Source organism: Pieris brassicae, chromosome 9 (genome assembly GCF_905147105.1).
Source record: "Pieris brassicae chromosome 9, ilPieBrab1.1, whole genome shotgun sequence".
Taxonomy (NCBI): domain Eukaryota; kingdom Metazoa; phylum Arthropoda; class Insecta; order Lepidoptera; family Pieridae; genus Pieris; species Pieris brassicae.
The window spans coordinates 10067821-10090002 of record NC_059673.1 but is presented as its reverse complement, the minus strand read 5'-3'; the positions used below and the strand labels follow the sequence as shown (position 1 = coordinate 10090002).

At 33.6% G+C, this 22182-nt stretch overlaps 1 protein-coding gene across 5 annotated transcripts in view; it reads left to right on the top strand.

Annotated features, from left to right (window-relative positions):
- The window catches only part of LOC123714492, a 64249-nt gene that overhangs the window by 33890 nt on the left and 8177 nt on the right, over positions 1-22182 (top strand). For 3 of the 5 annotated variants that reach the window (XM_045668753.1, XM_045668751.1, XM_045668754.1), the window contains 5 exons: positions 10861-10976; positions 14865-15005; positions 19528-19991; positions 20445-20748; positions 21455-22070. In XM_045668753.1, the coding sequence (XP_045524709.1) occupies positions 10861-10976; positions 14865-15005; positions 19528-19991; positions 20445-20748; positions 21455-22070 (1641 nt within the window). Of the gene's footprint in view, positions 1-10860; positions 10977-14864; positions 15006-18481; positions 18621-19527; positions 19992-20444; positions 20749-21454; positions 22071-22182 lie in introns of those variants that run through there. The other 2 variants (XM_045668752.1, XM_045668755.1) reach the window with 2 other exon arrangements.

The following is a 22182-nucleotide window of genomic DNA, read 5'->3' as shown; positions in this document are numbered from 1 at the left end:
TCGAGTCGTTTTCGCAGCACTAGTGCCACGGTAGAACTCGTACTCGTCAATAATGCGATACTTTAAGTTTTCCATTTTGTAAAATGAGTGACGTAAACAGAAAAAACAGAAGAAAAACACAAATGAATGACGGTCATCGAAGCACAAATACTTGAGTAAATAGCTGTACAAATTTGAATTTGGGATTCCTTACCAAAGAGGAGAACATCGTGATTAAAGTGGCCAGTACGAAATACGCCAATTTCATATGTAAGGACCTAATATATATAAATGAATCCCTATTTCCCTTGGTCACGGCAACACGCGTGAACGGCTGGACCGATTTCTCTAATTCTTTTTGGTTGTGCTTGTTATTGTCAGGAGAAAGTTCCCATGATAAAAAATTAAGAAAATTGCGCTGAAAATTAGAAAATTTAAGAATACTTAACCACCATGTTAACCAATCATGACTTTTGTAACGATAGCAAAAAAAATTGTAGTGTTTCAAACTTTTTTGAAGTAACCGTATAACGTTTGACATATCATTGAGAGAATGCGGCCAGAAAAACAAACAAAGAATGTTGTATATCATAGAGCATTAGAATAATAAACACTTTGTTTCTGAAATATTTTTTTAGTTAATTATACCAATTCGACATCAAGACTTATAGTTACGACAGGACAAAGTCTGTCGGGTCCACTAGTTTATAATAAAAAATAAAAACAGTCTGTATTCGAGTACTATAAAAAAGAGGTAACTTAATGTACGGTATTTATGGTTCCGTCGGAGTGAAGGCTCCAAATTCATCCGTTTGTCTATCAACTTTGCTACTAATTTACAATCTTTCCCCGCTATGTCTTTTACTTCATCTTCTCTAGTTTCTGCACACCAGTCCTCTCTTTTCTCTTCCCACTGGGCCATGTTAAGTATTAGTTTTAAAGGTTCTACTCTGAGGTTCCACATGCTTATGCTTTCCAATCGCTATCTTCATTTACGAACACAAAATGTGTAAGGTTATCTACACAATATTTAACTATTTTTAACAGTAGTCGAATAAATTCCAGACAGTCATAAATTATTAAATATTTGAGGGATTATAAAACTAAAACGATATTATTTCAACTTTCATTCCATAAAAACGTTTTGCGAATGCGAAATTATTTTTACGGTTTTAATTTATTTCAAGATTATGTTAATTGAGACATTCGTATGTTGAATATTTGTCAATGGTTTGTGTAAATGTTTTATTGGAAAGGAAAAGTTGTGAATATTGTAACCATCACCAAGTTTAATATATTTTTTTTCCTAAATATATTTATTAAAGCCACATGATTTATATGTTGTATTTTAAATATAGAACTTGCTGTTTCAATGTATATCTACTAATTCAATTTAAATCTATCTATAATTTATATATCTCCATATTTTATTTCTTATTAACTTTCTCAAAATGTATTATTGGCACAGTTCTTATTTCGTAAATGTCTAAAATCCCCTTTCATAAAAAGGGACTTTATTCACTTAAGCTAAATCTGGTGGGCTTGGCATCCCCGCCGGGCCTGGGTTACGACTACTCCAGAAATATCCTCATGATACTTTTGGGCGAGTTGGAGTCCGCTGATCGGTGAGATCCGCATCAACTCTTCTGATATTCATCTTACTCACATGTTTGACCATTCTGTGACAGAAGTCTTTACTCCACCAACATGTCGGATAGCACATTCCTGTATACGCCATACCAGTCTTGAGATCCAGATGGTATTTTAATACAATTAACGACCACACGATGTGATCATGCAATGTATGCCAAAGCTTTTTATCTTATTGCACTAAAATTCCACAAAAAGCTTGCGGTACTCAATACGGTGGACACAAATACGTTGTATGCATTTTAATTATTGTTTATGTCGATTTTATTGGTATTAAAGTGTGTTGTTGTGGCCTTAAAAAATATGAATAAAGTTATAATATACAAAGTAGCAAGTGATATTGGGGTCACGTTTTAAGTTTATTAAGCTGGATTCGGTTTATCTGAAATAGGACACATAACATCCGCAGCGTTTTTATATGTTTGAGATTAATTCTGTGTGGAAGAAATAGTTTATATTGATTGATGATAGAGAGATTGCAAAATTAGACCGTTAAGAGTATTTACAATATTAATAACCTACATAGTAATATGAATAATTAAAAATGGATAAATATAAAACTAAGATTGGTTTTAAAAGATTGGTCTCTGTGGCAGTATACCTTTAATGCAAGAAGAAATATTATTATATTTGGATATTGATAGACAAGATAGGGCCAGAGAAAAGCGACGATTTACTTCATATTTGGGGCTAAGGTTTTTCTTGTTATGTCATCCGTTTGCAAATCCTCACTAAAATTTAACCTACCTATTGAAATAAAAAACAAAATCTAAATCTTTTATTTAAATTGCCTTCATAAAATTAATAAAATGTTGCTTGTTAAAATTTAACTCAAGGTCCTGGCCTTATAAGTGAAATCAGATCATGTTTCTTTTGTCCAATCTGAGTGACAAACTGACAACTACTTCAGAATGAGAGGCGGTTTGTATAGTATACATAAATAATTCGTGTACGAGTATATAGCCTCCAAACGAGTGTCTTAGATGATTGATCTGTGGTAGGGAAGTCATATTCAATATTAAGAAACCTTAAACAAGAGCTAATATACACTGTTCTTATAACATTGGAAATTATTTTAAATATATCGGTTATAAAAAAAACAGCACTAGTAAATGAGATGATGGCCTTTTAAGATGTAATTCATAATATATAAGAATTGATTTAAATCATTTATTAAAAGCTTTTTTGCTTTTAACTGGTGTTTAACGTTGAGTTTCTCCATTTTTCCTAAGCCTGACATCATCCAAAATTATTATATTATATTGATATAATGAAAGTTCACTAAAACAACTGTATTATTGATAGTAAACAGATGCCTTTACAGGTACATTTAAACAAAAAAGCTTAAAGACATCTGCTCTTTGTACACATTCAAATTTACACTTTAATTTATTAATAATACAGTGCGATTTCCTTTGTCGTTAATGGTATATGTGATAAATTAAGCAAAATCCTGTCTTATGTCTGAGTGTGAAGGCATTAATTTAAACGTATAATATTTTTTGCGCAACGGAAGTTCTGAGCAGCTTGTGAACTTTTTATTCTGTTTTAAAGTTCGAGTTAAGCAGAAATTATAACAATCCTTATAAATCTATAGTGTATAATCTTAATTTAATGGATAAGTTGGCTATACGAAACGATATTTCATAAACCGACTGATCATGTCTCCTGTCTATAATTGGACTAGACTAAGGTCCGTATTCAAAACTACATTCGAAGCGTTGGTTGTAGATTTAATACTAGAATTAAGTTAATATTACTTGATTTAACGACCGCCTCTCTGTTGATCGATGATTGGCTAACCTTAACTCTGCCTTATTCCAAAAACGCCATTATGCTCTATGCTCAAGAACAGATTTCATCGTCAATCTGATGAGTATCGTGAATTGGTTGCTCAAGAGGGGATTTTTGTGTGTAAATTATTGAATTGTCAGTTGTTTTCTGGTTTCTACTTTAGTTTTTATGAATATCTTTCTTATTTTTGATTAGTTTCTATGTGTGTAATATTTTACGGGGTTTACATTACAAGCTAGACAATGATATATTTTATAACAACATAAAATTATATAAAAGGTAATAACATATTTTTTTTTGAAATCGCAATGCAAGAGTTTATATTATATTATAACTTTTATAAATTTTTGCATAGCTTATGAATCAAAATCTATCAAAACTCTTGTATTTTGTTTTGCATTTGAGTTCCAATTTACTATAATAAATTTGACAACTATAAAGCTCAGGTCTATTTACTTTCTTTTAAAGGATATGTAAAGTAAGTATAAGTTTTTCAAAATTTTCTGGTACACGCAGGCGCTTACGCAGAGGGTGCGCAAAAACTCTGGATCTGTTTGGTGTCGAAAGAAAATTTATCTATAACCGTTATAATATGGACACATTTCTTTATCTGTCGAAGGAATTCTAAGCATGCACCTTTATATATTTACAGTAATGTGTAATTAAGCGATTTTAGTCCATATGAATGGAATATCGAGATAACGGCATCTGGCTGACTTGGCAAACAATAGGTCTATCACCATGACACAGCATCATGTATCTATGTCAATTATTCAGTCTTTATAAACGAAAGAGTGTTGGATTGAAGTATCTTATCTTTGATAGCTACTTAACCGTAACCAAGTTTATGAATAATAAAGAAAAGCTTTATATAAAATAAAATAAATTACTTTAATCTGTGTATATATATTACTAATGCGCTCTGTGGTAATATTAAGAAAAGTATATGCAAGACTTTTGGCGGGAGCTCCAAACGTTTTTCGTTAAAATATCCTGTGTAAATATTACCAAAACTTATTTTAGTCAGTGTAAATAATTGTACATTTTGTTAATTATTAAAATGTATGAACCAGAGGACCCATGTGGAACCTCGAAACGATCCAAAATTGTTCGTAAAAGAGGTGCGAAGGAATCTGGACCTGAAGTAGGCGATGGTGAGGTTGACTTTATTCCGTTTTTTCAGCCAGCTTATCGGAGACTTTATCCTGAACATTGTACAAATATGGACTTCAAATTTTTTGTTGAAATTCAGGATCAACAGATTAAACTTGGAAATAAAAGCTCAGTTTACTTAAATCATATTTTTACTTCGGAGGTGAAAGGTGTGGTGGCTGTACATAGAATTAATGCCATCAAAATTGCGGCTGTTTTTAAACAATACAACACTGCAAATAATTTCATCACAACTATAGACTTTTTGACTAAAGCACAACTTGAAGGCGCATATTCCTGCTGCGCAGATAGAAAAAGATGGAATCATCCCATATGTGCCTACCAACATTTCGAACAAGGATTTATATACTAAACTGTCTTCGATATATGAAATAATTTCAGTGAGAAGATTTACGAAAAAAGTCGGTCAAAGTACTGTAGGTCTCGAGACTGTCAGTATTACTTTCTTGTCAAATGTTCTGCCTAACATCCAATTTGTCCAAGTTCAAGCATCCTGCAAAAATTTGTAATGGTAAACAATGTTGTTAGATATGTGTTGGGGAGCATATTTTCAGAGAATGCGATAAAAAAGAGAACCCGTGTTGTGTCATTTGCAGTAGCCCTCACTTGGCCATTTCCAAACCTGGCCCAATAAGAATGAAAAAAAATACTTGAAAAAAAGGGTAACATTACTTATGCATACTATGTGGCTAATACAATTACATCATCTGATTTTCAGACTTTACCCGCATAGTCAAGCAGCATTGTTAAGACCCTACCATCAATAAGCCAAATGTACATAAATTAAATTAAAATGTAAAAATTGTATTGTAATGTAAATAAAATACTGCCTGAACCCAACTTGAACCAAACTCAACTTAAGGCTCAAGTTGCAAACAATAAGAATATTCTGATGTCAATGGTCGAAACTTTAGTTGAATTGGCTAATAAAAGAAATAATGACCCTGTGACTACACTGTTTATTAAAGACTTACTTTAAAAAATCTATCACATTAATGGACAGTATAGTACAGAATATACAGCAGTTATGTATAGCTCAGTACAATATTTAAAGTATATATAGGAAAAATAGTGTTTACTTAATGAAACTTGGCTGAAAGATATTCAGAAATTTAAAATTTTGGGATATAATTCCCACTATCATAACACCCTAAACCAGCATGGTGAAGTAGCAATCTTAATCGAACAATATTTTAAATAAAATATTATTTGAACCAGATTTTACCAAGACATTCAGACTGTGGCATTATCGTTAACTTAACAATTGTAGTTTCACTACTATTAATTATCCTAACCGAATCCATCGGCTATTGATGTCAGCTTTAGTAGTGCTCCAATTACTCCACTATGCGAATGGTGGGTGCATGATGATTGTATGGGGAGCTATCATTTTCCTACACTTACTCATGTTTTATTGTCTGTCGATAGATACAAAATTAATCCTGCCATTGAAAAATTCTTATACAACAAGACATACTGGATAAAATACTATAAGCTGTCTATAATTGCTTTTGAAGTTAATAATGAGATTCTATTACAGTCATATGACAAATATATCGAATAATAGGGGCCAGTCTGGACTTTATTAAGACTATAAACAGACTGTGTTTTGGTCACTCGGGTCCCGGCCCACCTGGCTCGATTGGACATAGTGGAGAACAGCTACTGCAACTTCTGCAACAATTCTGTTGGTGATATCGAACATTTCATAATTAAATGTGAGTGCTTTTCGTTTGACAGGTTGATTCTTGTCGGTGAAATTAGTGACATAGTGCGAAATCAAGTGACAATACAAGATCCCTCCCGCCGCCAGAGGGATATGGTAAAAATTAGATCCTATTACGTGCCTCTATATAAATTCATCAAAAATACAGTGGGAATATTATAATAAACCAAATAAATATACTGAAGACTTAGTCTAAAGGTAGATAGGCCAGGCTATAAACTCCAAAAAAAGTATATGCAATTTTAAGGTGTTTTGCTTCCCGCCGTAATTATTTAAAAGCTATAATTTTTCACTTTACTACCAAATTACTAGATGAAATGGGAGATGTTCTTTAGATAGTGGTGGTTTATAATGTTAATTTAAATCTAAACCCCACTTCCATTTTAAAACGCTAAAAACACTTTTCTTTGTTCTAATAAAATTTCTTTTGTACACACCGTATCCTTAACTTTCGTACTAACTACGAACTGACGTGACACTGATCTTAAATTATCGCGATTCATGTGCACTTTTTATTTTTCATGTCATCCTTTTATAGCTTAGTATATTTTTTTGTTCCTGTTTAGTTTTGTCTTAATAACTATATATAATATGTATTTGTGCTCGAAAGCGATAAGGCTGCCACTTGCCCTCCTTTTCATTTAATTATGTGCAATTTTTATATTGTAATGCAACGAAGTTGTAATAAATAAATAATTTAACAAACGACAAAATTAGATGTCTATTATAGTATATAATCTTAATCATCCATGTAATCTTATTTTTATTAAAATATTAAAGTAAAGAGTCCAAAACAAACGTTGACATTAAATTAATTCGTATTAAATTAATTGAACAGTTTACCTCAACCTTGGCAATTTTAAGTTAGGCATTTTTGGAAACAAGTATGTTTATCAGTAATACGACTAATAAATCAATTTACTAAGAACTCAAACTAGATTGACTGACGATAAAAACACAAACAGCTTAATTGCAGGATACGAGATAAAACTTTAATGATCTGTGAAAGCTGTAACAATGTTAACTAGCAAGTATACTGCAGCCAGGCTTAGGAGGTCAGTTTGACATACATAGACTATATCTAATTGGGTGATTTGTGTTTCTAGTAATAACAAAAAAAAATTATGTCTTATCTACTAGTGAATCAAAGCATTCGCTTTAAAATACAAAATATCGGATTAAAAAAAGATTGAGAAAAATTAATTTTATATATATGTCCTATACCAAACTCCTATAATGGGGCAGAGGACGTCCACAGTGAGTTCCCATCGCGTTCGGGCTTGAGCATCGTATTTCGCTCCAAGTCTTTCTGGCGCTCTTTGCCTCGTCTGCAACTGTACGACGACAGGTTTTCTTGGGACTGCTACGCTTTCGTTTTTCTTTCGAGTTCTAATCAAGCGTCAGTTTAAGGATATAATTAAAATCTCTTCGTAGTGATCGCCTATCTATTTCCACTTGCGTCAGTTGATCAGCTGGATAATCCGGGTTTCTCGGCATCGTTCCCAAAGTTGCTCGTTAGAGGTCTGACATCCAGAAGACAGCGGTTTTCGAAGACTTGTAGCCGGTGCGAGTTGGTTTAGTGACCAAATAAACAGGCTAGTAGGCGATTGTAAATAAAAAATCCAAACTCAAATATTTTTATAGCATTTTAATTTATTACTTTTTATAGCTCCATTTGTTACGACGGAGAGTAGTCCAACGGTCCTACTTAACGAGAACCTAGTATTTTGATCGGGACATTCTATTACAGTCACTAGAAAGCTTTATATAGCCTTACGAGAGAATTGTCTTTCTTTTAATCAGTGAAAGTTCAATTTATCAAGTGATAGATACATCTAATCTTATAAACATTGGTTTAATATATTTATATTTATTTCCATCCCACAAATATACAGTTACATACAATATACTTAACCTACATAGTAATAATAATGTGTGTCACGCTGTTTTTCCTCTAACTTTCATCTTTCTCCTTTGAGACTCCTGGGCCGTGGGGTTCATGTGCACAGGCGCTAATTAAAGATTTAATTTGGCGCCTGGTAGGTAGTACCGGTGACTTCTGAGCTGGTGCCTTTATCGCTCAACGAATTAGTTTACAGAATACAGCGAGGAAATCCTGCGTTAAAGAACCAAACTTTTTAAAGCTGTTTCAATTTTCTATTTATCAATTTGTATTATATCGTAAAATGTTTATTTATAAATACGAATGTGCTTGTCTTCCGGCCGTAACGGACAGTCTAATAGTCTGTTGATATACAATGAATGGTTACTTCTGATACTGGGGATGTTATATCTGACTTAATATAATTTATTATACTTACCCTTTATACACGTACTCAAACAGCTATCAAATGTTTCATTCTTATCGATCACATTGTACAAATAGATATCCGCGACAAATCATTCTAACTTGAAGCTTACCATAATATATATGTATATAACTATCAATCCGCGTGGCATAGGATTACTCCTCGATTGATAAAATTTTATGATAAAAGTAATTATTATTATTTATTTATTAAACATACATAACGATCAGATAACTTATATGATGATAACTTATGATAGTCATTAGGTGCGCTGATCAGCGATATCTTTCTTCCAAAACTAGTAAGGGAAAGTATTATCTTGTAAAATACTATATGAAAAAAATATAATACAATTATGCGTAGATTGTTATTAAAATAATATATATAAAGCTCGTACAGTTAATGATCACATTACGACATCTATTTTTATGAAACTTGGCGCAAAAAGCTACTTTAACGAGTTCTATAACACTAAATATAGGTACCTTAGGAAATGTCTATAAAAATGATTATAGGCTATATTGTGGTAATCCTCCATTTTATTGCTTTTGAAAAATACTTGTAACAGATCGGTCCTCGACCTTTCCTCCTTTTCCGAGCAACCGTGGTCAGTAAGAGCATAACATTTTATTAACATATCTATATAATATATAATCATTATAGTTAGTTAAACCAATATTATAACAGTATTCAAACTTGTCTTGTTACTCTGGAATAATAATGAATATACAATCAGTTATATGATTATTAAATAAAAAAATATTGGCAAATTATATTATTAGGACTAATGGCTTCAGTCTGCGACTTTCTTTTATTTATTATCACTTCGTTACACTACAATATAAAAAAATTGAGCATAATTAAATCAAAAGGAGGGCAACTGGCGGCCTTATCGCTTTCGAGCGATCTTTTCCAGGCAACCACTGTGAATAAAGAAAAAAAAAGGATTAAATTACATAAGATAGGCATTTAGTGCAAAAATACATGTTATACACTACATATATTAAGACAAAACATCTTTTCTATTTCATCCCTGAGATCGTTGGTTCGATCCCCGGCTATGCACCAATAGACTTTCTATGTGCGAACATTTGCTCGAACGGTGACGGAAAACATCGTGATGAAACCGGCTTGTCTTAGACCCGAAAAGTCAACTGCGTGTTGCACGGGAGGCTGATCACCTACTTTCCTATTAGATTAACAAATGATCATGAAACAGATACAGAAATCTGAGTCCCAGATCTAAAAAGGTTGTAGTGCCACTGATTTATTTTTATTTTTTAATTGTTCTTTCAACTTAATTTGCGTATTAGTTTATACGTTTGCTTTTTCTTAACAAATTAATTATAGTCACTTCTCGTCTTCAATCAATGATTAATAGCCAATTACAATTTCGGAAATGAATTACAACGTTTATTTGGTAAATGTGTCGTAAGTTCTTCAAAGCTAATATGTAGTTAATTGGCACCTTGAGAATATTTTGAGGAAGTTATATTGAGCAACCGACACTAGGATTTTTTAGTACTTAATCTTTTCTTGTTTTAGGTGACGAAATTTATTTTCAGCTTGTGCTGTGAAATTATTTTAGTATTGTTTTTCTGGTTGTGGTACTGTACTGTAGTATTCTAGTACTTGTCTTAATAGACAATAATTACATAGGCATTGTTGATCATTCTGTGCCTGGGAGATGACTTTTGAAATACCAGTTTCCTAGTACGAGGTTGTGTTAATTGCGAATACTGATTAACATATGCTGAGCCGAGGTTTGAACCCCTCAGTTCCGATAAACGCATTCTTATACACTTGAAACAAAGACCACATATTACACATTATCTGTTGAAGACAACACAAATACTGGGAAGTCATTATAACCATTTTATATAACTATTAATTTAATATTGGTTATCAGAATCATAACATTTGATTTATTAATGGACACCGATATAAATATTATGCAAAACATTATGTAATAAGTTTAATTAGGTTATTAATATCAATCGTGAGATCGTGCGTTCTAATCGCGGCTGTGGACCAATAGATTTTTACTTCTAAGTACGTGATACTTGCTTTTTTTATTCTTTTATTTGTTTTTAAATTTTGTCAATTATAGATAGATAAAATGCCAACTATAAGTCTCATACTTGTTCTATACTTGTACCATAAGCTTTTCCTCTTTCGTATTTTCATAACTTAAACAGATTGACAAATTTTCTCTTTAATAATTTTCAGGCACAGTAGAATCTGTACCGCCGTATAGGATGCCGCCTGCTCCGGAAGCGGCCTTACCGGGTGCGCCTGCACCGATCCTGCCAGCCGCGATACACACACACTCGGCGAAGTTTCCCGTGAGTAACTACTTCATTAATTATTTTAATTAAATTTCACGTTACACGACAACAACAGTGGAGCCTTCAAAAAGTTTTTTTTTAATTTCGTTTGTTTTGTTTAAATATACATATACAGTAAATTCATCTATAACGCGGGAGACCCGGATCGCTTTATAGGAAATCTCGTTGTAGGAATATTCTTGTAAAACCGTTTTTTTAACAATTCAAAAACTAGGAACACGATTTTAATAAAGTTATTAAGTTGAATTTTTAACGGTGCATAGATAAGTACGCAAAACTAATTCTTGCCCGCTCTACGCCCTTGACTTGCGAACTGGTAGTAAATGTAAAGAATTCGAATTAATTTCTTTTCTGACGTTCTTAAGTGTACTTGTTTACCTATATGAATAAAGTTATTTTGTGTTTGAGTTTGAGCGAAGAATACTATGGTTCTTGATTTTTTGTGGCTTAAATTGTATACAACTCGGCGTCATATGCCGCATAGTGTCTCCATCATTGGATCAAGGCATCGAATGATTTAGTGCGTACCAAACTGATGATAGATAGCCAAATAATATATTCGAATTCCTCCTATAAATAGAATTAATTAACACAAAAAAACTCTCATTTGATGCCAGTTTTTCCTACGCTCTTTCTGCATCCCCATTTATCAAGGAGAGTGAGAGTGGTTCGGATTAATACTTGTAGCTGAGTTTCATCAAACGACGAAGCAGAGTACGAAACTTCCACCCGTATCATCTCGATGTCCGTCGATCCACAACAGAGCGTTTTTAAGGTAGTTTTTACCGCGTACCACCACTTTGTGGAACCAGCTACCTAAGTATTTCCGAACATATTCGACTTAGGGCCCTTCAAGAAAAGAGCGTACCAATTTTTGAAAAGCCGGCAACGCACTCACGAGCCCTCTGACATTGAAAGTGTACATGAACGGTATCATTTAACATCTGATAAGCCTCCTGCCCGTTTGCCTTCTAGTCTAAAAAATTGTCTTAATCCAAGGCTGCTAAGAGTTTGTTCAATGCAATTGATTCGATTATCTTTTAAAAGGAATATATTTCAAATGTACACTAACTACGCATATGCTTTTGTGATAGATAAACAAGGATACGAAATCCTTAAACATTTTTTTCGCCCACTTGTTGTATCCTACTTGTCCCTTAAGAAATCCCTACATTATACGATGTGCATCGGTCCGTACGTCAGGTGTCATTAGTGAAGTGGGGACAAGCTTGACTGACTGCATGCTATGAGGTCAATGCCATCTAGGATTCTTTACAAGGTCTTAGAGGCTTTATAACTATTGTTAATTCGTATAAATATAAATTAACTTGACTGAAAAATCTGTAGCTAAAATGTTACATTAATATATGTTCTTGGCGACATTCAGCGCTCAGGACTACGTCTAGCTTAAATTTAGTAAGTATGATTAGGAGAAAATTATCCAGGAATGTTAATGGACAGTAATCATCTAGCTAATAAAATTAAATAAAGATTATAATGAGTACTTATATTGAATACTTTCCCTTATTTTAAAATATAATAATTCTCTGTTATTCCATATATTAAATATACAATAAAATATATATATAAATATATAGCTTGGAGGAATTGAAAAATTGTGGTGAAGATGAGAGACAAGTAGAAAAAATTGGAAAAGGCATTCACTCGGTCGGAGGTCGTTTACTGTTAAACATAATGACATGGACTTAATGTGATCCTGATTATGTAGTACTCGAATACGAGCTATATTTTTATTTGCTTACATTATGTTTTACTTTCCCGCTATTCGCCCTTGACTTGCGAACTGGCAGTAAATGTAAATTTAGAATATAACGTACTTTCTGTTGACGTTCATAAATGTACATGGGTTATATATATAAATAAACTTATTTTGAGTTTGAACAAAGAAGTATTCAGGTTCAAGTTGAACTAAAGCTTAATTGATACCATACATAGTATAATTCTTATTTTTAAAGCTGCTGTGAAAATTTCTCCAAACGAGGGACATTTACGAACATCAATCATTGTCAGTCTCTGTACTGTTAGCCAAAAGTGTCCCCATTCTCCACTATATGACTCATAAACGCAGAACATGATTAAATTCTTTAATATTCTGACTTTATGATTGTGATTTTAATACAAAAATATTTGAAAAGTAATACGGCTCAAATATAAGAGACTGCTTCAAATTTGATTTTGTTCCCTTTGGAGTAGATACTCTTAGGCAAGTGTTCAAGTGCACAGGCGCTATTAAAAGATTTAAGTTGGGATCCGGTAGACAGTACCCAATGCGAGAAAAGCATCGCAATACAGTGAGGATAATTTGTTGTATTAAAGTAGCCAAAGGAACCAAACTTTTTAAATTTGTTTCAATTTTCTATTCATCAATTTTTAATTATTATTATTACTATTTATATTTATGTGTTTACATTAAATAAGCTCTTAAGCTAGAAACATTTTAAGGTGACCCATAGCTATCCTAATAATAATATATTTAAAACTACACTAGTCTTTACGTTATACTAGTATTTTTAAGTTTGGTTACGCATAAAATATATGAACTATTCTTGTCGAGACATCAAGAGACAGAAAATAGAGACCAGCCAATAAATATCTAAGCAGACAGATGTGCCTAAACTAAAACCTAGAAGCATCTAACAGGATATTAGTAGTTTAAATTTTCACTAATGAAATTAAAAAAAATCACTGGCGCTACCTTCTTTTTATGTTTGGACCTCAGACTCCAGTATCTGTATCATGATAACTTGTCAATCTAATAGCAATAGATGACACACGCCGTTGACGTTTCGGGTCTAAGGCAAGCTGGTTTCCTTACGATGTTTCCCTTCACCGTTCGACCTAATCTTAATTGGGCACATAGAAAGAAAGCCTATTGGTGCACAGCCGGGTTCGAACCTACGACCTCAGGGATGAGAGTCGCACGCTTAAGCCACTAGGCCAACACTGTTAATTTTTTTACTAATATACATAAACGAAACATGAAAAATAAAGACCCTATTTGTCTCAGTTTTGAACTTTCCTGTTAATTTATTATATACGCGAGCTTATATAAGTTGGAGTTCAATGTTCATATACGCAAGTTTCTCCACACGAGGCGTTTTTGTAAAGTAATGATTCTGTAGATTTCTAGTGAAAGTACGCATTGTGTCGGCATTTATCGGTTTAGAGTGACGTGTTAAACAAATTATAAAGTTATGGTATATTTTAATCTGGAAACAAAATTACTTTAATTGACGCTAAACAAATATACAGTGATGTGCGTGCATTTTCCGAGTGATAACATCAAGTCCAGTCAAGGTTTTTGCGTAGTATCAATAAGGCATATATCAGTATATATATATATAATATTTATAAGTTTTATATCATACGTAAATAATAATAAAAAGGCATGTAAATATTATCATCTCGACGTGCATCGTTCCACAACTGAGATTTTAAAATACTTTTTGCCGCGCACCACCACTTTGTGGAACCAGCAGCACACTGAATCATTTCTAAACTAATTAAACTCCTAATTCTCCTATTATTAATAGGCCGGCAACGCACTTGCGACCTAGAAGTGTGAGTACCCATGGGCGGTATGTCTTAAAATCAGTTGAACCTGCCTGTTTGCCCGTATACTATAACCTGTCTTAAATAATAAACCCTTACAGGTAGATCATATCATAAAATGAATAGAAAATTACTTCATCAGAGCTATTCCAAGGCTTCTATATTCGTTATACAAGTATAATTTCTTTACACTTTAAGGCCTATTTTTAATAAACACACAACTTCTAGTTAATAAAAAATTACTAAGAATAAGAATTTCTCTATATGCTAAGCCAGGCTTCGTAATATAATAAGTTATAAAATCTATTACAGATAGAACGTGAAGTGATTCTGTCGTCTGGTGATAAAAACTCGAAGGTGCCAATACTTCAAGAAGCCAGAAAACGTGGAAGACTTGGCGCTGTCGCTCCTGATACGCCACCTAAGGCTCTATCTGCGTGGACGCATGCTGAGGTAATGTTAAAAGCAAGCATTATACATCGTTGAATTCGCAAATCAATTATTTATTAGGACTTCGTTGTATGTAAAGTTATTTTAAAATCAGTTCAAAGACCGGCAACGCACTTGCGATATCATTTAACATTAGGTGAGTCTTCTTCCCTTTTTGCTTCTATTAATTAAAAAACTAATTTCACTTTGATTACGAATCAGAAATTTAAGAGGCTGTAGGAACATAGTATTTCTTAAAGATGCCTAACAGTATGATAAACACTAATTACATAGCAAAAAATTTTCATTTAAGAGGGGGGTGAAAATGCCTTATTCTAATTGGTCAGCAGAATCTAGTGCAGATACGAAACGACCCTTTGGACTTTCCGTTTGAACATTCTCAATCAAACAATGGCGCCATCTATGGCCTTAGATTTAGATGTATACATTGTGACCAATATATGGAAAAAAAATTCAATATAAATTGTTTTGGATTTTATTTGAATATAGATTATCGATTAAACAATTATTATTACAACTCATAGACAGACACATTGTTAATTTACGAAACAGTAGTGAATGGATTTTAAATTACGAAAAAGGCTAAAGGTATAACTATACAAAAACATAGTACCCTTAAGTATTATGAAACATAGTACATAGGTATTTGTGTACCAAGACAGTGATACGTTATGTCCGTCGGTGCCTTCCTGCTTAACGACCGTAACGACAGGCCGGGCATAACTATGTAGTTCTTTGCCCTTGCATTTGTTTAAAAATATGGTATTTTAGGAGGAATTAAAAATACAGCAATTAATCGTTCATTTAAAGGGATTGTAAACTTACAAAAATACAAATGTTTAAGTTATACATTGAATTGAATTTTAGTTTACACTTGAGTTTTGTTAAGCATTATGAATAAATTTGTGCAAACAGTAATCTCGTTCTACAAATCTCTTATTCGCTGTACATTTGAATAACAAAAGTGTTTGTTTAGTTTAATAATAAAATTAACCTAAAAATAAAAACACCACTTTTATCCGCCGATAGTTTCTGTCTTATTACAAAATCTAATAAGACAAATTAATCTTATTTGATTTCCTTAAAATTGTTTTTATTAATTTTACGATAATTGAAACAGGATTTTATTGCATGTGGTTCAAACAACAACAGTACTAAAAACTAATAATATTAAAAAATATATATTAATAGAGGAATCAGTGAATAACTTTGCTTGTCTTCAATATAATAATTGACACGCAGAGGCCTCTGATAAAAATGACCATGAGACAGTATGACCACGTAGTAAAGCTTATGAAAATTCGAACCACGACCGCTGAGCACTGTAGTGACGCACGTACAAACAAACGGTTTAGTTAATCCACGTGCGGGCTATTTAGGACAATTATTTATATCCTTAAGGAATTGTATGTTCGTGAGTAGTATTGTCAAAGTTTATTTATTTATATGTAATCTAACAGCTTCACATATCCATATTATAAAAGAAAACACTTACACAATATACAAAGCCAAAACAGATTACGTTGATAAATAAAATATACGACACAGAATAAGTATATTAATAGATACAAAAAGTAAACATTAAACTAACAAGAATTAAATATTTTAAAGAAAAAAAACTAAAGTGTTACTACTGCTAAATTAAGTGAAATTCTTCCCGACTCTCAAAATATTTCCACACAGGAAGGTGGAAAATTTCAACAGCTGCATAATTTTTGTTATGTTTAAACCCAAACATTGGTTTGCGCAGATAATTCGTGTTCGTACGAGGCACACGGATTGCACAATTCTGAATATCTTGTCGTATACGGGGGGAGAGATTCTTAGAGAAATTGACCACAGCAAATAGACCAATCTATCCGCCAATTGCGAATAGCGTAAAATATTTAAATTGCTTCTCAAATTCTTATTCAATGCTTGTCTGATGGAAAACCTTTTTTACTTTGGCCAGCCTAGTTTAGCCAATATAACGTAGTTGAGCTTGGGTTGATAGGATCACCGGATCACGACAATTAGCCCTCACCTTCATCAAAATGCTAAAATACTTAACAACATTTAAAAAGCAGTAACGATCATGCAATGCTGCATGCATGCTGTCTTACCTTATATAATATGGTTTTATATTAATATACATTTTATAAAAAAAGCAGACAACAACCTACAATAAAGAGCCAAGTCATTTATCATAAGTATTTAGTTTGTCAAAAATGTTTTATATTAATATACATCTAAATTTGACTTCAACTTTCAAACAGCTTCAATGTCATGTAATCAAAAATCTGTTTTATTTCAAAAATTATTGATGAAAAGGTGACGCAGAAGTCAAGCAACTTCTCGGGTATTAGGCTTTTAATTACAGTTGAAGTACTTTTTAAAAGTACGTATAAAAATTAAAATACTGCAAAATTTTGTGTCATGGGAGAAGGTTACCCATTGAGAAGCAAAAGACTAAACTATTGTGAATCTAATTTCAATTTACTAATATTTAACATTGACAAGTACACTGTATTATTTAAAAATTAAATGACAAATCGTATGCCGTAGATTTCATTTCGATAGAATATTATTACAACTAAATTCGAAAGTGAGCAGCTGATCGTCATTTGATACGTTTTAAGGCTTTCGTGGGGATTGCATGCGTTGCACACCTACTTCGTAAAGCAACATTTTCACTTACATGAAAGAGTATTAAGCCAAAGTACGAACGTATTAGTAAAAATGATATTAATAGATGTGAAAGTTTAAATCGAATCTGTGTCGTATCGAATCATAAATTTACGTGCATGATTGTGATTGATGTTTTTATTTTGGAGCTTAAAAAACTTTCATTGGTCCTCCTCTATATAATTAAATTATATATAAGACGTTATTTGTATGTTTCTGTTTCAAAAATAACTAACAGTAATGCAGTCTTAGACCGAGTGAACCTCAAGTCTAATTAGCAGCAGTTTCAACATCAGACAATTGTAAGGCAGTTTTTACGCACTACCTATGTGGAACAACCTGTACACTTAAGTATTACTGAACCCATTAGATTCAAGAAAAGAGCGGACCAATTCTGAAAAGGCCGACAACGCTCATGCAAGTTCTCTGGCAATGTGAGTGTCTATGGGTGGCCGGTATCCCTTAACATCAGATGAACCTCCTGCCAGTTTGCCTCCATTATATAAAAAAAGCAAACAACAACCTACAATGAAGGGCTAAGTCATTTTCTTCATAAGTCTTTAGTTTTTCAAAAATGTATATAAAACTTTGATACAAAGAGGTTATAGTCGCTTGGGGCGTGTTTAAATTAAAAAGCATATTCACCGTAACAAAGCGGCACACAAAGCACTAGTAAGGTGACTCGACTCGTGCGCGGGCGCATCCGGCCGTCCGCCGATACAATTTCTCGGAAATATTTAATAATCACGACTTATCGTATGAATTTTAAGCTCCTTTGTTTTGTTTTCATTGTTTTTCCGATACCATCGAAGGGCGTGCATGTCAGTGTCACACAATAAGAAATATCGTGATGTCTCAGTGTATTATTATAACGTAATTAGTCTTAGTAAAATTAATTAAAAAGTGCGGTAGTGTGTTTTGTTTTGTAAAATGGTGGAGTTTGCGCTGGAAAATGTATGTATTTTTAAACATTTTTTTAAACTGATTGAACAAACATTGTTATTATTTCACCGATTTTTTAATCCTTTTAACTAATTTTGTAAATGATAGATTTGAACTGTGATAAAAAGAAAGCTTTACCATTTGGTTCTTGTTGAAGTTATTTAAATATTATAACAACATAAAATGTAACGAACTTGGAAAGCTTAAAAGCATTAGCTATAAGTAAGCCACGTAGCACTAAACAAAGTCTTACTTCATACAACAGCTTTGTTTTAAGTTTCCCACAATAATACATTGTCTGATTAACGTGTCTTTCACCTGGTATAATTATGGTACGGGGTTTGATTCCCATCGCACACAATAAGGGACATTAACATGGGTTGCACAACAAAGCTGAGATTTTCTATTATTCATTATCTAAATTTTTGTTGTTTTAAATGAACAATGAGATTCATATTCATTCCATGCTAGAAACAAAATATCCACTCAGTGGAATCAGCTGCCGGATGTGGCCGGGTCTTGTGAATCCTGAATCAATACAATAAGGGGCCATTGCATTTTTATGGCGATTATATTAGCTACCTGGCAAATATAGTATTTTCCGTATTCATTAAAATTAGGAGTTAGGACTAACTTAAACTGTTGGCTAAAGATAATAGGTTCATCATCGCTCTTTAAAAAGCTGTCTAAGTCAGATGTCAATCAAGCAGGGATTTAATTTCGTAACTGAGTTGTAACTTAACTTATACGACAATTTATAATTATCTGTTTTTATTATTAAATAGACAAGTGCGGTTAGTCTCTATTGTCTTTGTAAATTACAGTTATTGAAAATAACGGTAACTTCACAAACCACAGAAACTATTGCAATAAGAACCTTTAAACTTTAAAGGAGGTTTAAACCTAAGTAAAATTTCAGAACCAAGCTGGTACATCGGGTGACTTCAGACAGTATCACGATCAGTACGGCTACGCCCACCATCAAGGTCAGAACTTAAATCGCAGCACACAAAACTACGATTCACCAAAACCGCCTATACCTGCCAAAAACACACCAAACAACTCACACATGGTCACAGTTGTAGAAACAACTAAAGACAGCACCAGAGACGCCCCGAAGAGTACAAAATCTGTCACCAAAACGTACCATACTCTGAAAGACATGATCTCAAGTAAGTTTAAGGGCAAGGAAAATAATGAAGCAGATAAGGAAGAAAGTCTTAATAATAATAATGAAGAAAGAAGACGTGAACCGGAACCGGTTACGCCGAGGGAAGTTGTCAGAAAGGAAGGAATATACGGAAGACCAATGCAAAGACCCGAGTTGCAGTATAACCATGGGATGACTAATAATATGGTGTATTCAAGTCCATCCCCACATAGGTGAGAAAACTTATCACTATACCTTTAAAATTATAACTAAATCAGTGGCGCTATAAGGCTTTTTAGGCCTGGGCCTCATATTTGTGTATCCGTTTCATGATCATTTGTCAATGTAATAGGCAAGTAGGTGATCAGCCTCCTGTGCCTTACACACGCCGTTTTTAAATCTAAGCCAAGCCGGTTTTCCTTCATCGAGCGAATGTTAAATGCGCACAAAGAAAGAAAGTCCATTACTGATCGAACCTGTGACCTCAAGGATAAGAATCGCACGCTGAAGCCACTTGGCCAAAACTGCTCTTCTATAAATATATTTCACCTTAATAAGAAAAACTTAGAATCGAAGTAGTAAAAGTATGTTAAATAACACGTATAATAACGGTTCAGTAGCGTCGGTATAGTTAACCTGAATTCGAACTTAATTGTTTACGGCATTGACAATAGACTATTCCACAGACAATTAATGCAACAGCAAATGGTACAACAACAAATGATGAACCAGCAAGTGAGGTCCCAAGAGATTCTAAATCAACAGGCAAGGTCACAGGAGATGTTGAATCAACAGGGAAGATCACAGGAGATGTTGAATCAGCACGGAAGGTCACAGGAGATGCTCGCTCACCGACCACAAGCATTGGGAGCTGATGCGTTATACCAACAATATGGACCTCCCGGAAGAAGAAGCGCTATGTATCAGAGGGATCTTGATGTGAGGTCTATGGCGAATTTTACATCTCTTAAAAGTGGACCACAGCCACAGGTGAATATTTCTTATTCTTAAAAATTCATTAAATGGACCGATAATTAATGCCACAAAATCTTATAGAAAGCATAAGGAAAGTGTCGATTTAGAGATTTTGGAGCGATGTTATCTTTGTTTACAATGTTGCATTCTCAATTATTATTTCCCACGTAATGTATAATTAAATAAATGACTTTAAGCACTTAAAGAAGGTTATTGTATGTAGTACTTGATTCTTATTTAAATTAAAACATTCTATATATTTTGTATCTAGTAAATAAAAAATATATCTGAAAAACGTATTGAACGATAAAAACCTTTCCGTAAATAAAAGAACCACCCGCGCGGCAAAGCAAAATCACACTAGGGTAAAAGACCGTCGTCACCGGGGAAGGTTAAACCTTTACATCGCACTTCGCTCACTCCAATGAGCATCCGTCCTGCTCTTCAGGCGACTTACCACCCTGACACAGCCCAAGCCGAGTCAGGTAGGAGTCGCTCTTGCGCTAGTGGCGGGAAAAAGCCCATTCCGGCCCAACTATGCTCGCCATAAAAGTCCGAGCTGAGCTGTAAAAGCCCTTAAGGCCAACAACAAGATTCGATTTCTAAAAAAAAAATGTATGCATGTTATATATACTAATATAGTGAGAGGTTTTCTAATGAATGGAGATGAGAGATGTAAGGTTGGCCAGATTAGATATTCATATTGATTGTACTTTTCCAGTACGATAACTCAAATTCACGTCTCGATTTAAGAAGTCCTCAACAGCTCGAGCGTGAGATTGTTCAACATCGGAGACTTATCGACGGACGACGTTCCACTTCACACCCACATTTACTCGACGAGCCCCAAAGACCTGAACCAAAACCGCAAGTGTACGACCGTTCCAGAAGAAATTCACACGGAAACCTTTTAGACGGTACGCCTAACGAAAACGGTCCACCTAGAAGTAACGACGAAAGAGAATCCGATGACGGAGGCTTCAGAATGAAATTAGCGGCCCAAGGAAGGTCGAGTTTCGAACGCATTCGTACCAGTGGGCGATCGGTAGATTCCAGACAAATTCCAGAGGAATACAGAAGAACGCCCGACAGCCTTAGAGAATCTCGCCGTACACCGGATTCTATCAACCAGAGGCAAAAAGAAAGCACTCCCAATCCAGTAGACGCCGAAAGGAACGATGAAAGTGCTAGTCAGAAATCAGCGGACAGTGTTTACACATCGAACAAGGGCGAAGGATTCAACCCGCAGCCTTCATCATCCAGGCAAACGCCAAGCAGAATAGAAGACTTAAAAGCACATGGAAAAAAAGGTACTGGTGGTTCAGCAGCTAGCTCAGGTGAGTTTTTAAATAACTACCGCCAAATATACCACAAATTTTAAATATTTAATATAAATGAAAAAAAGTTAGATCCCCTAAAAGTCTGATGTATTAAAAAGATCAATTATGG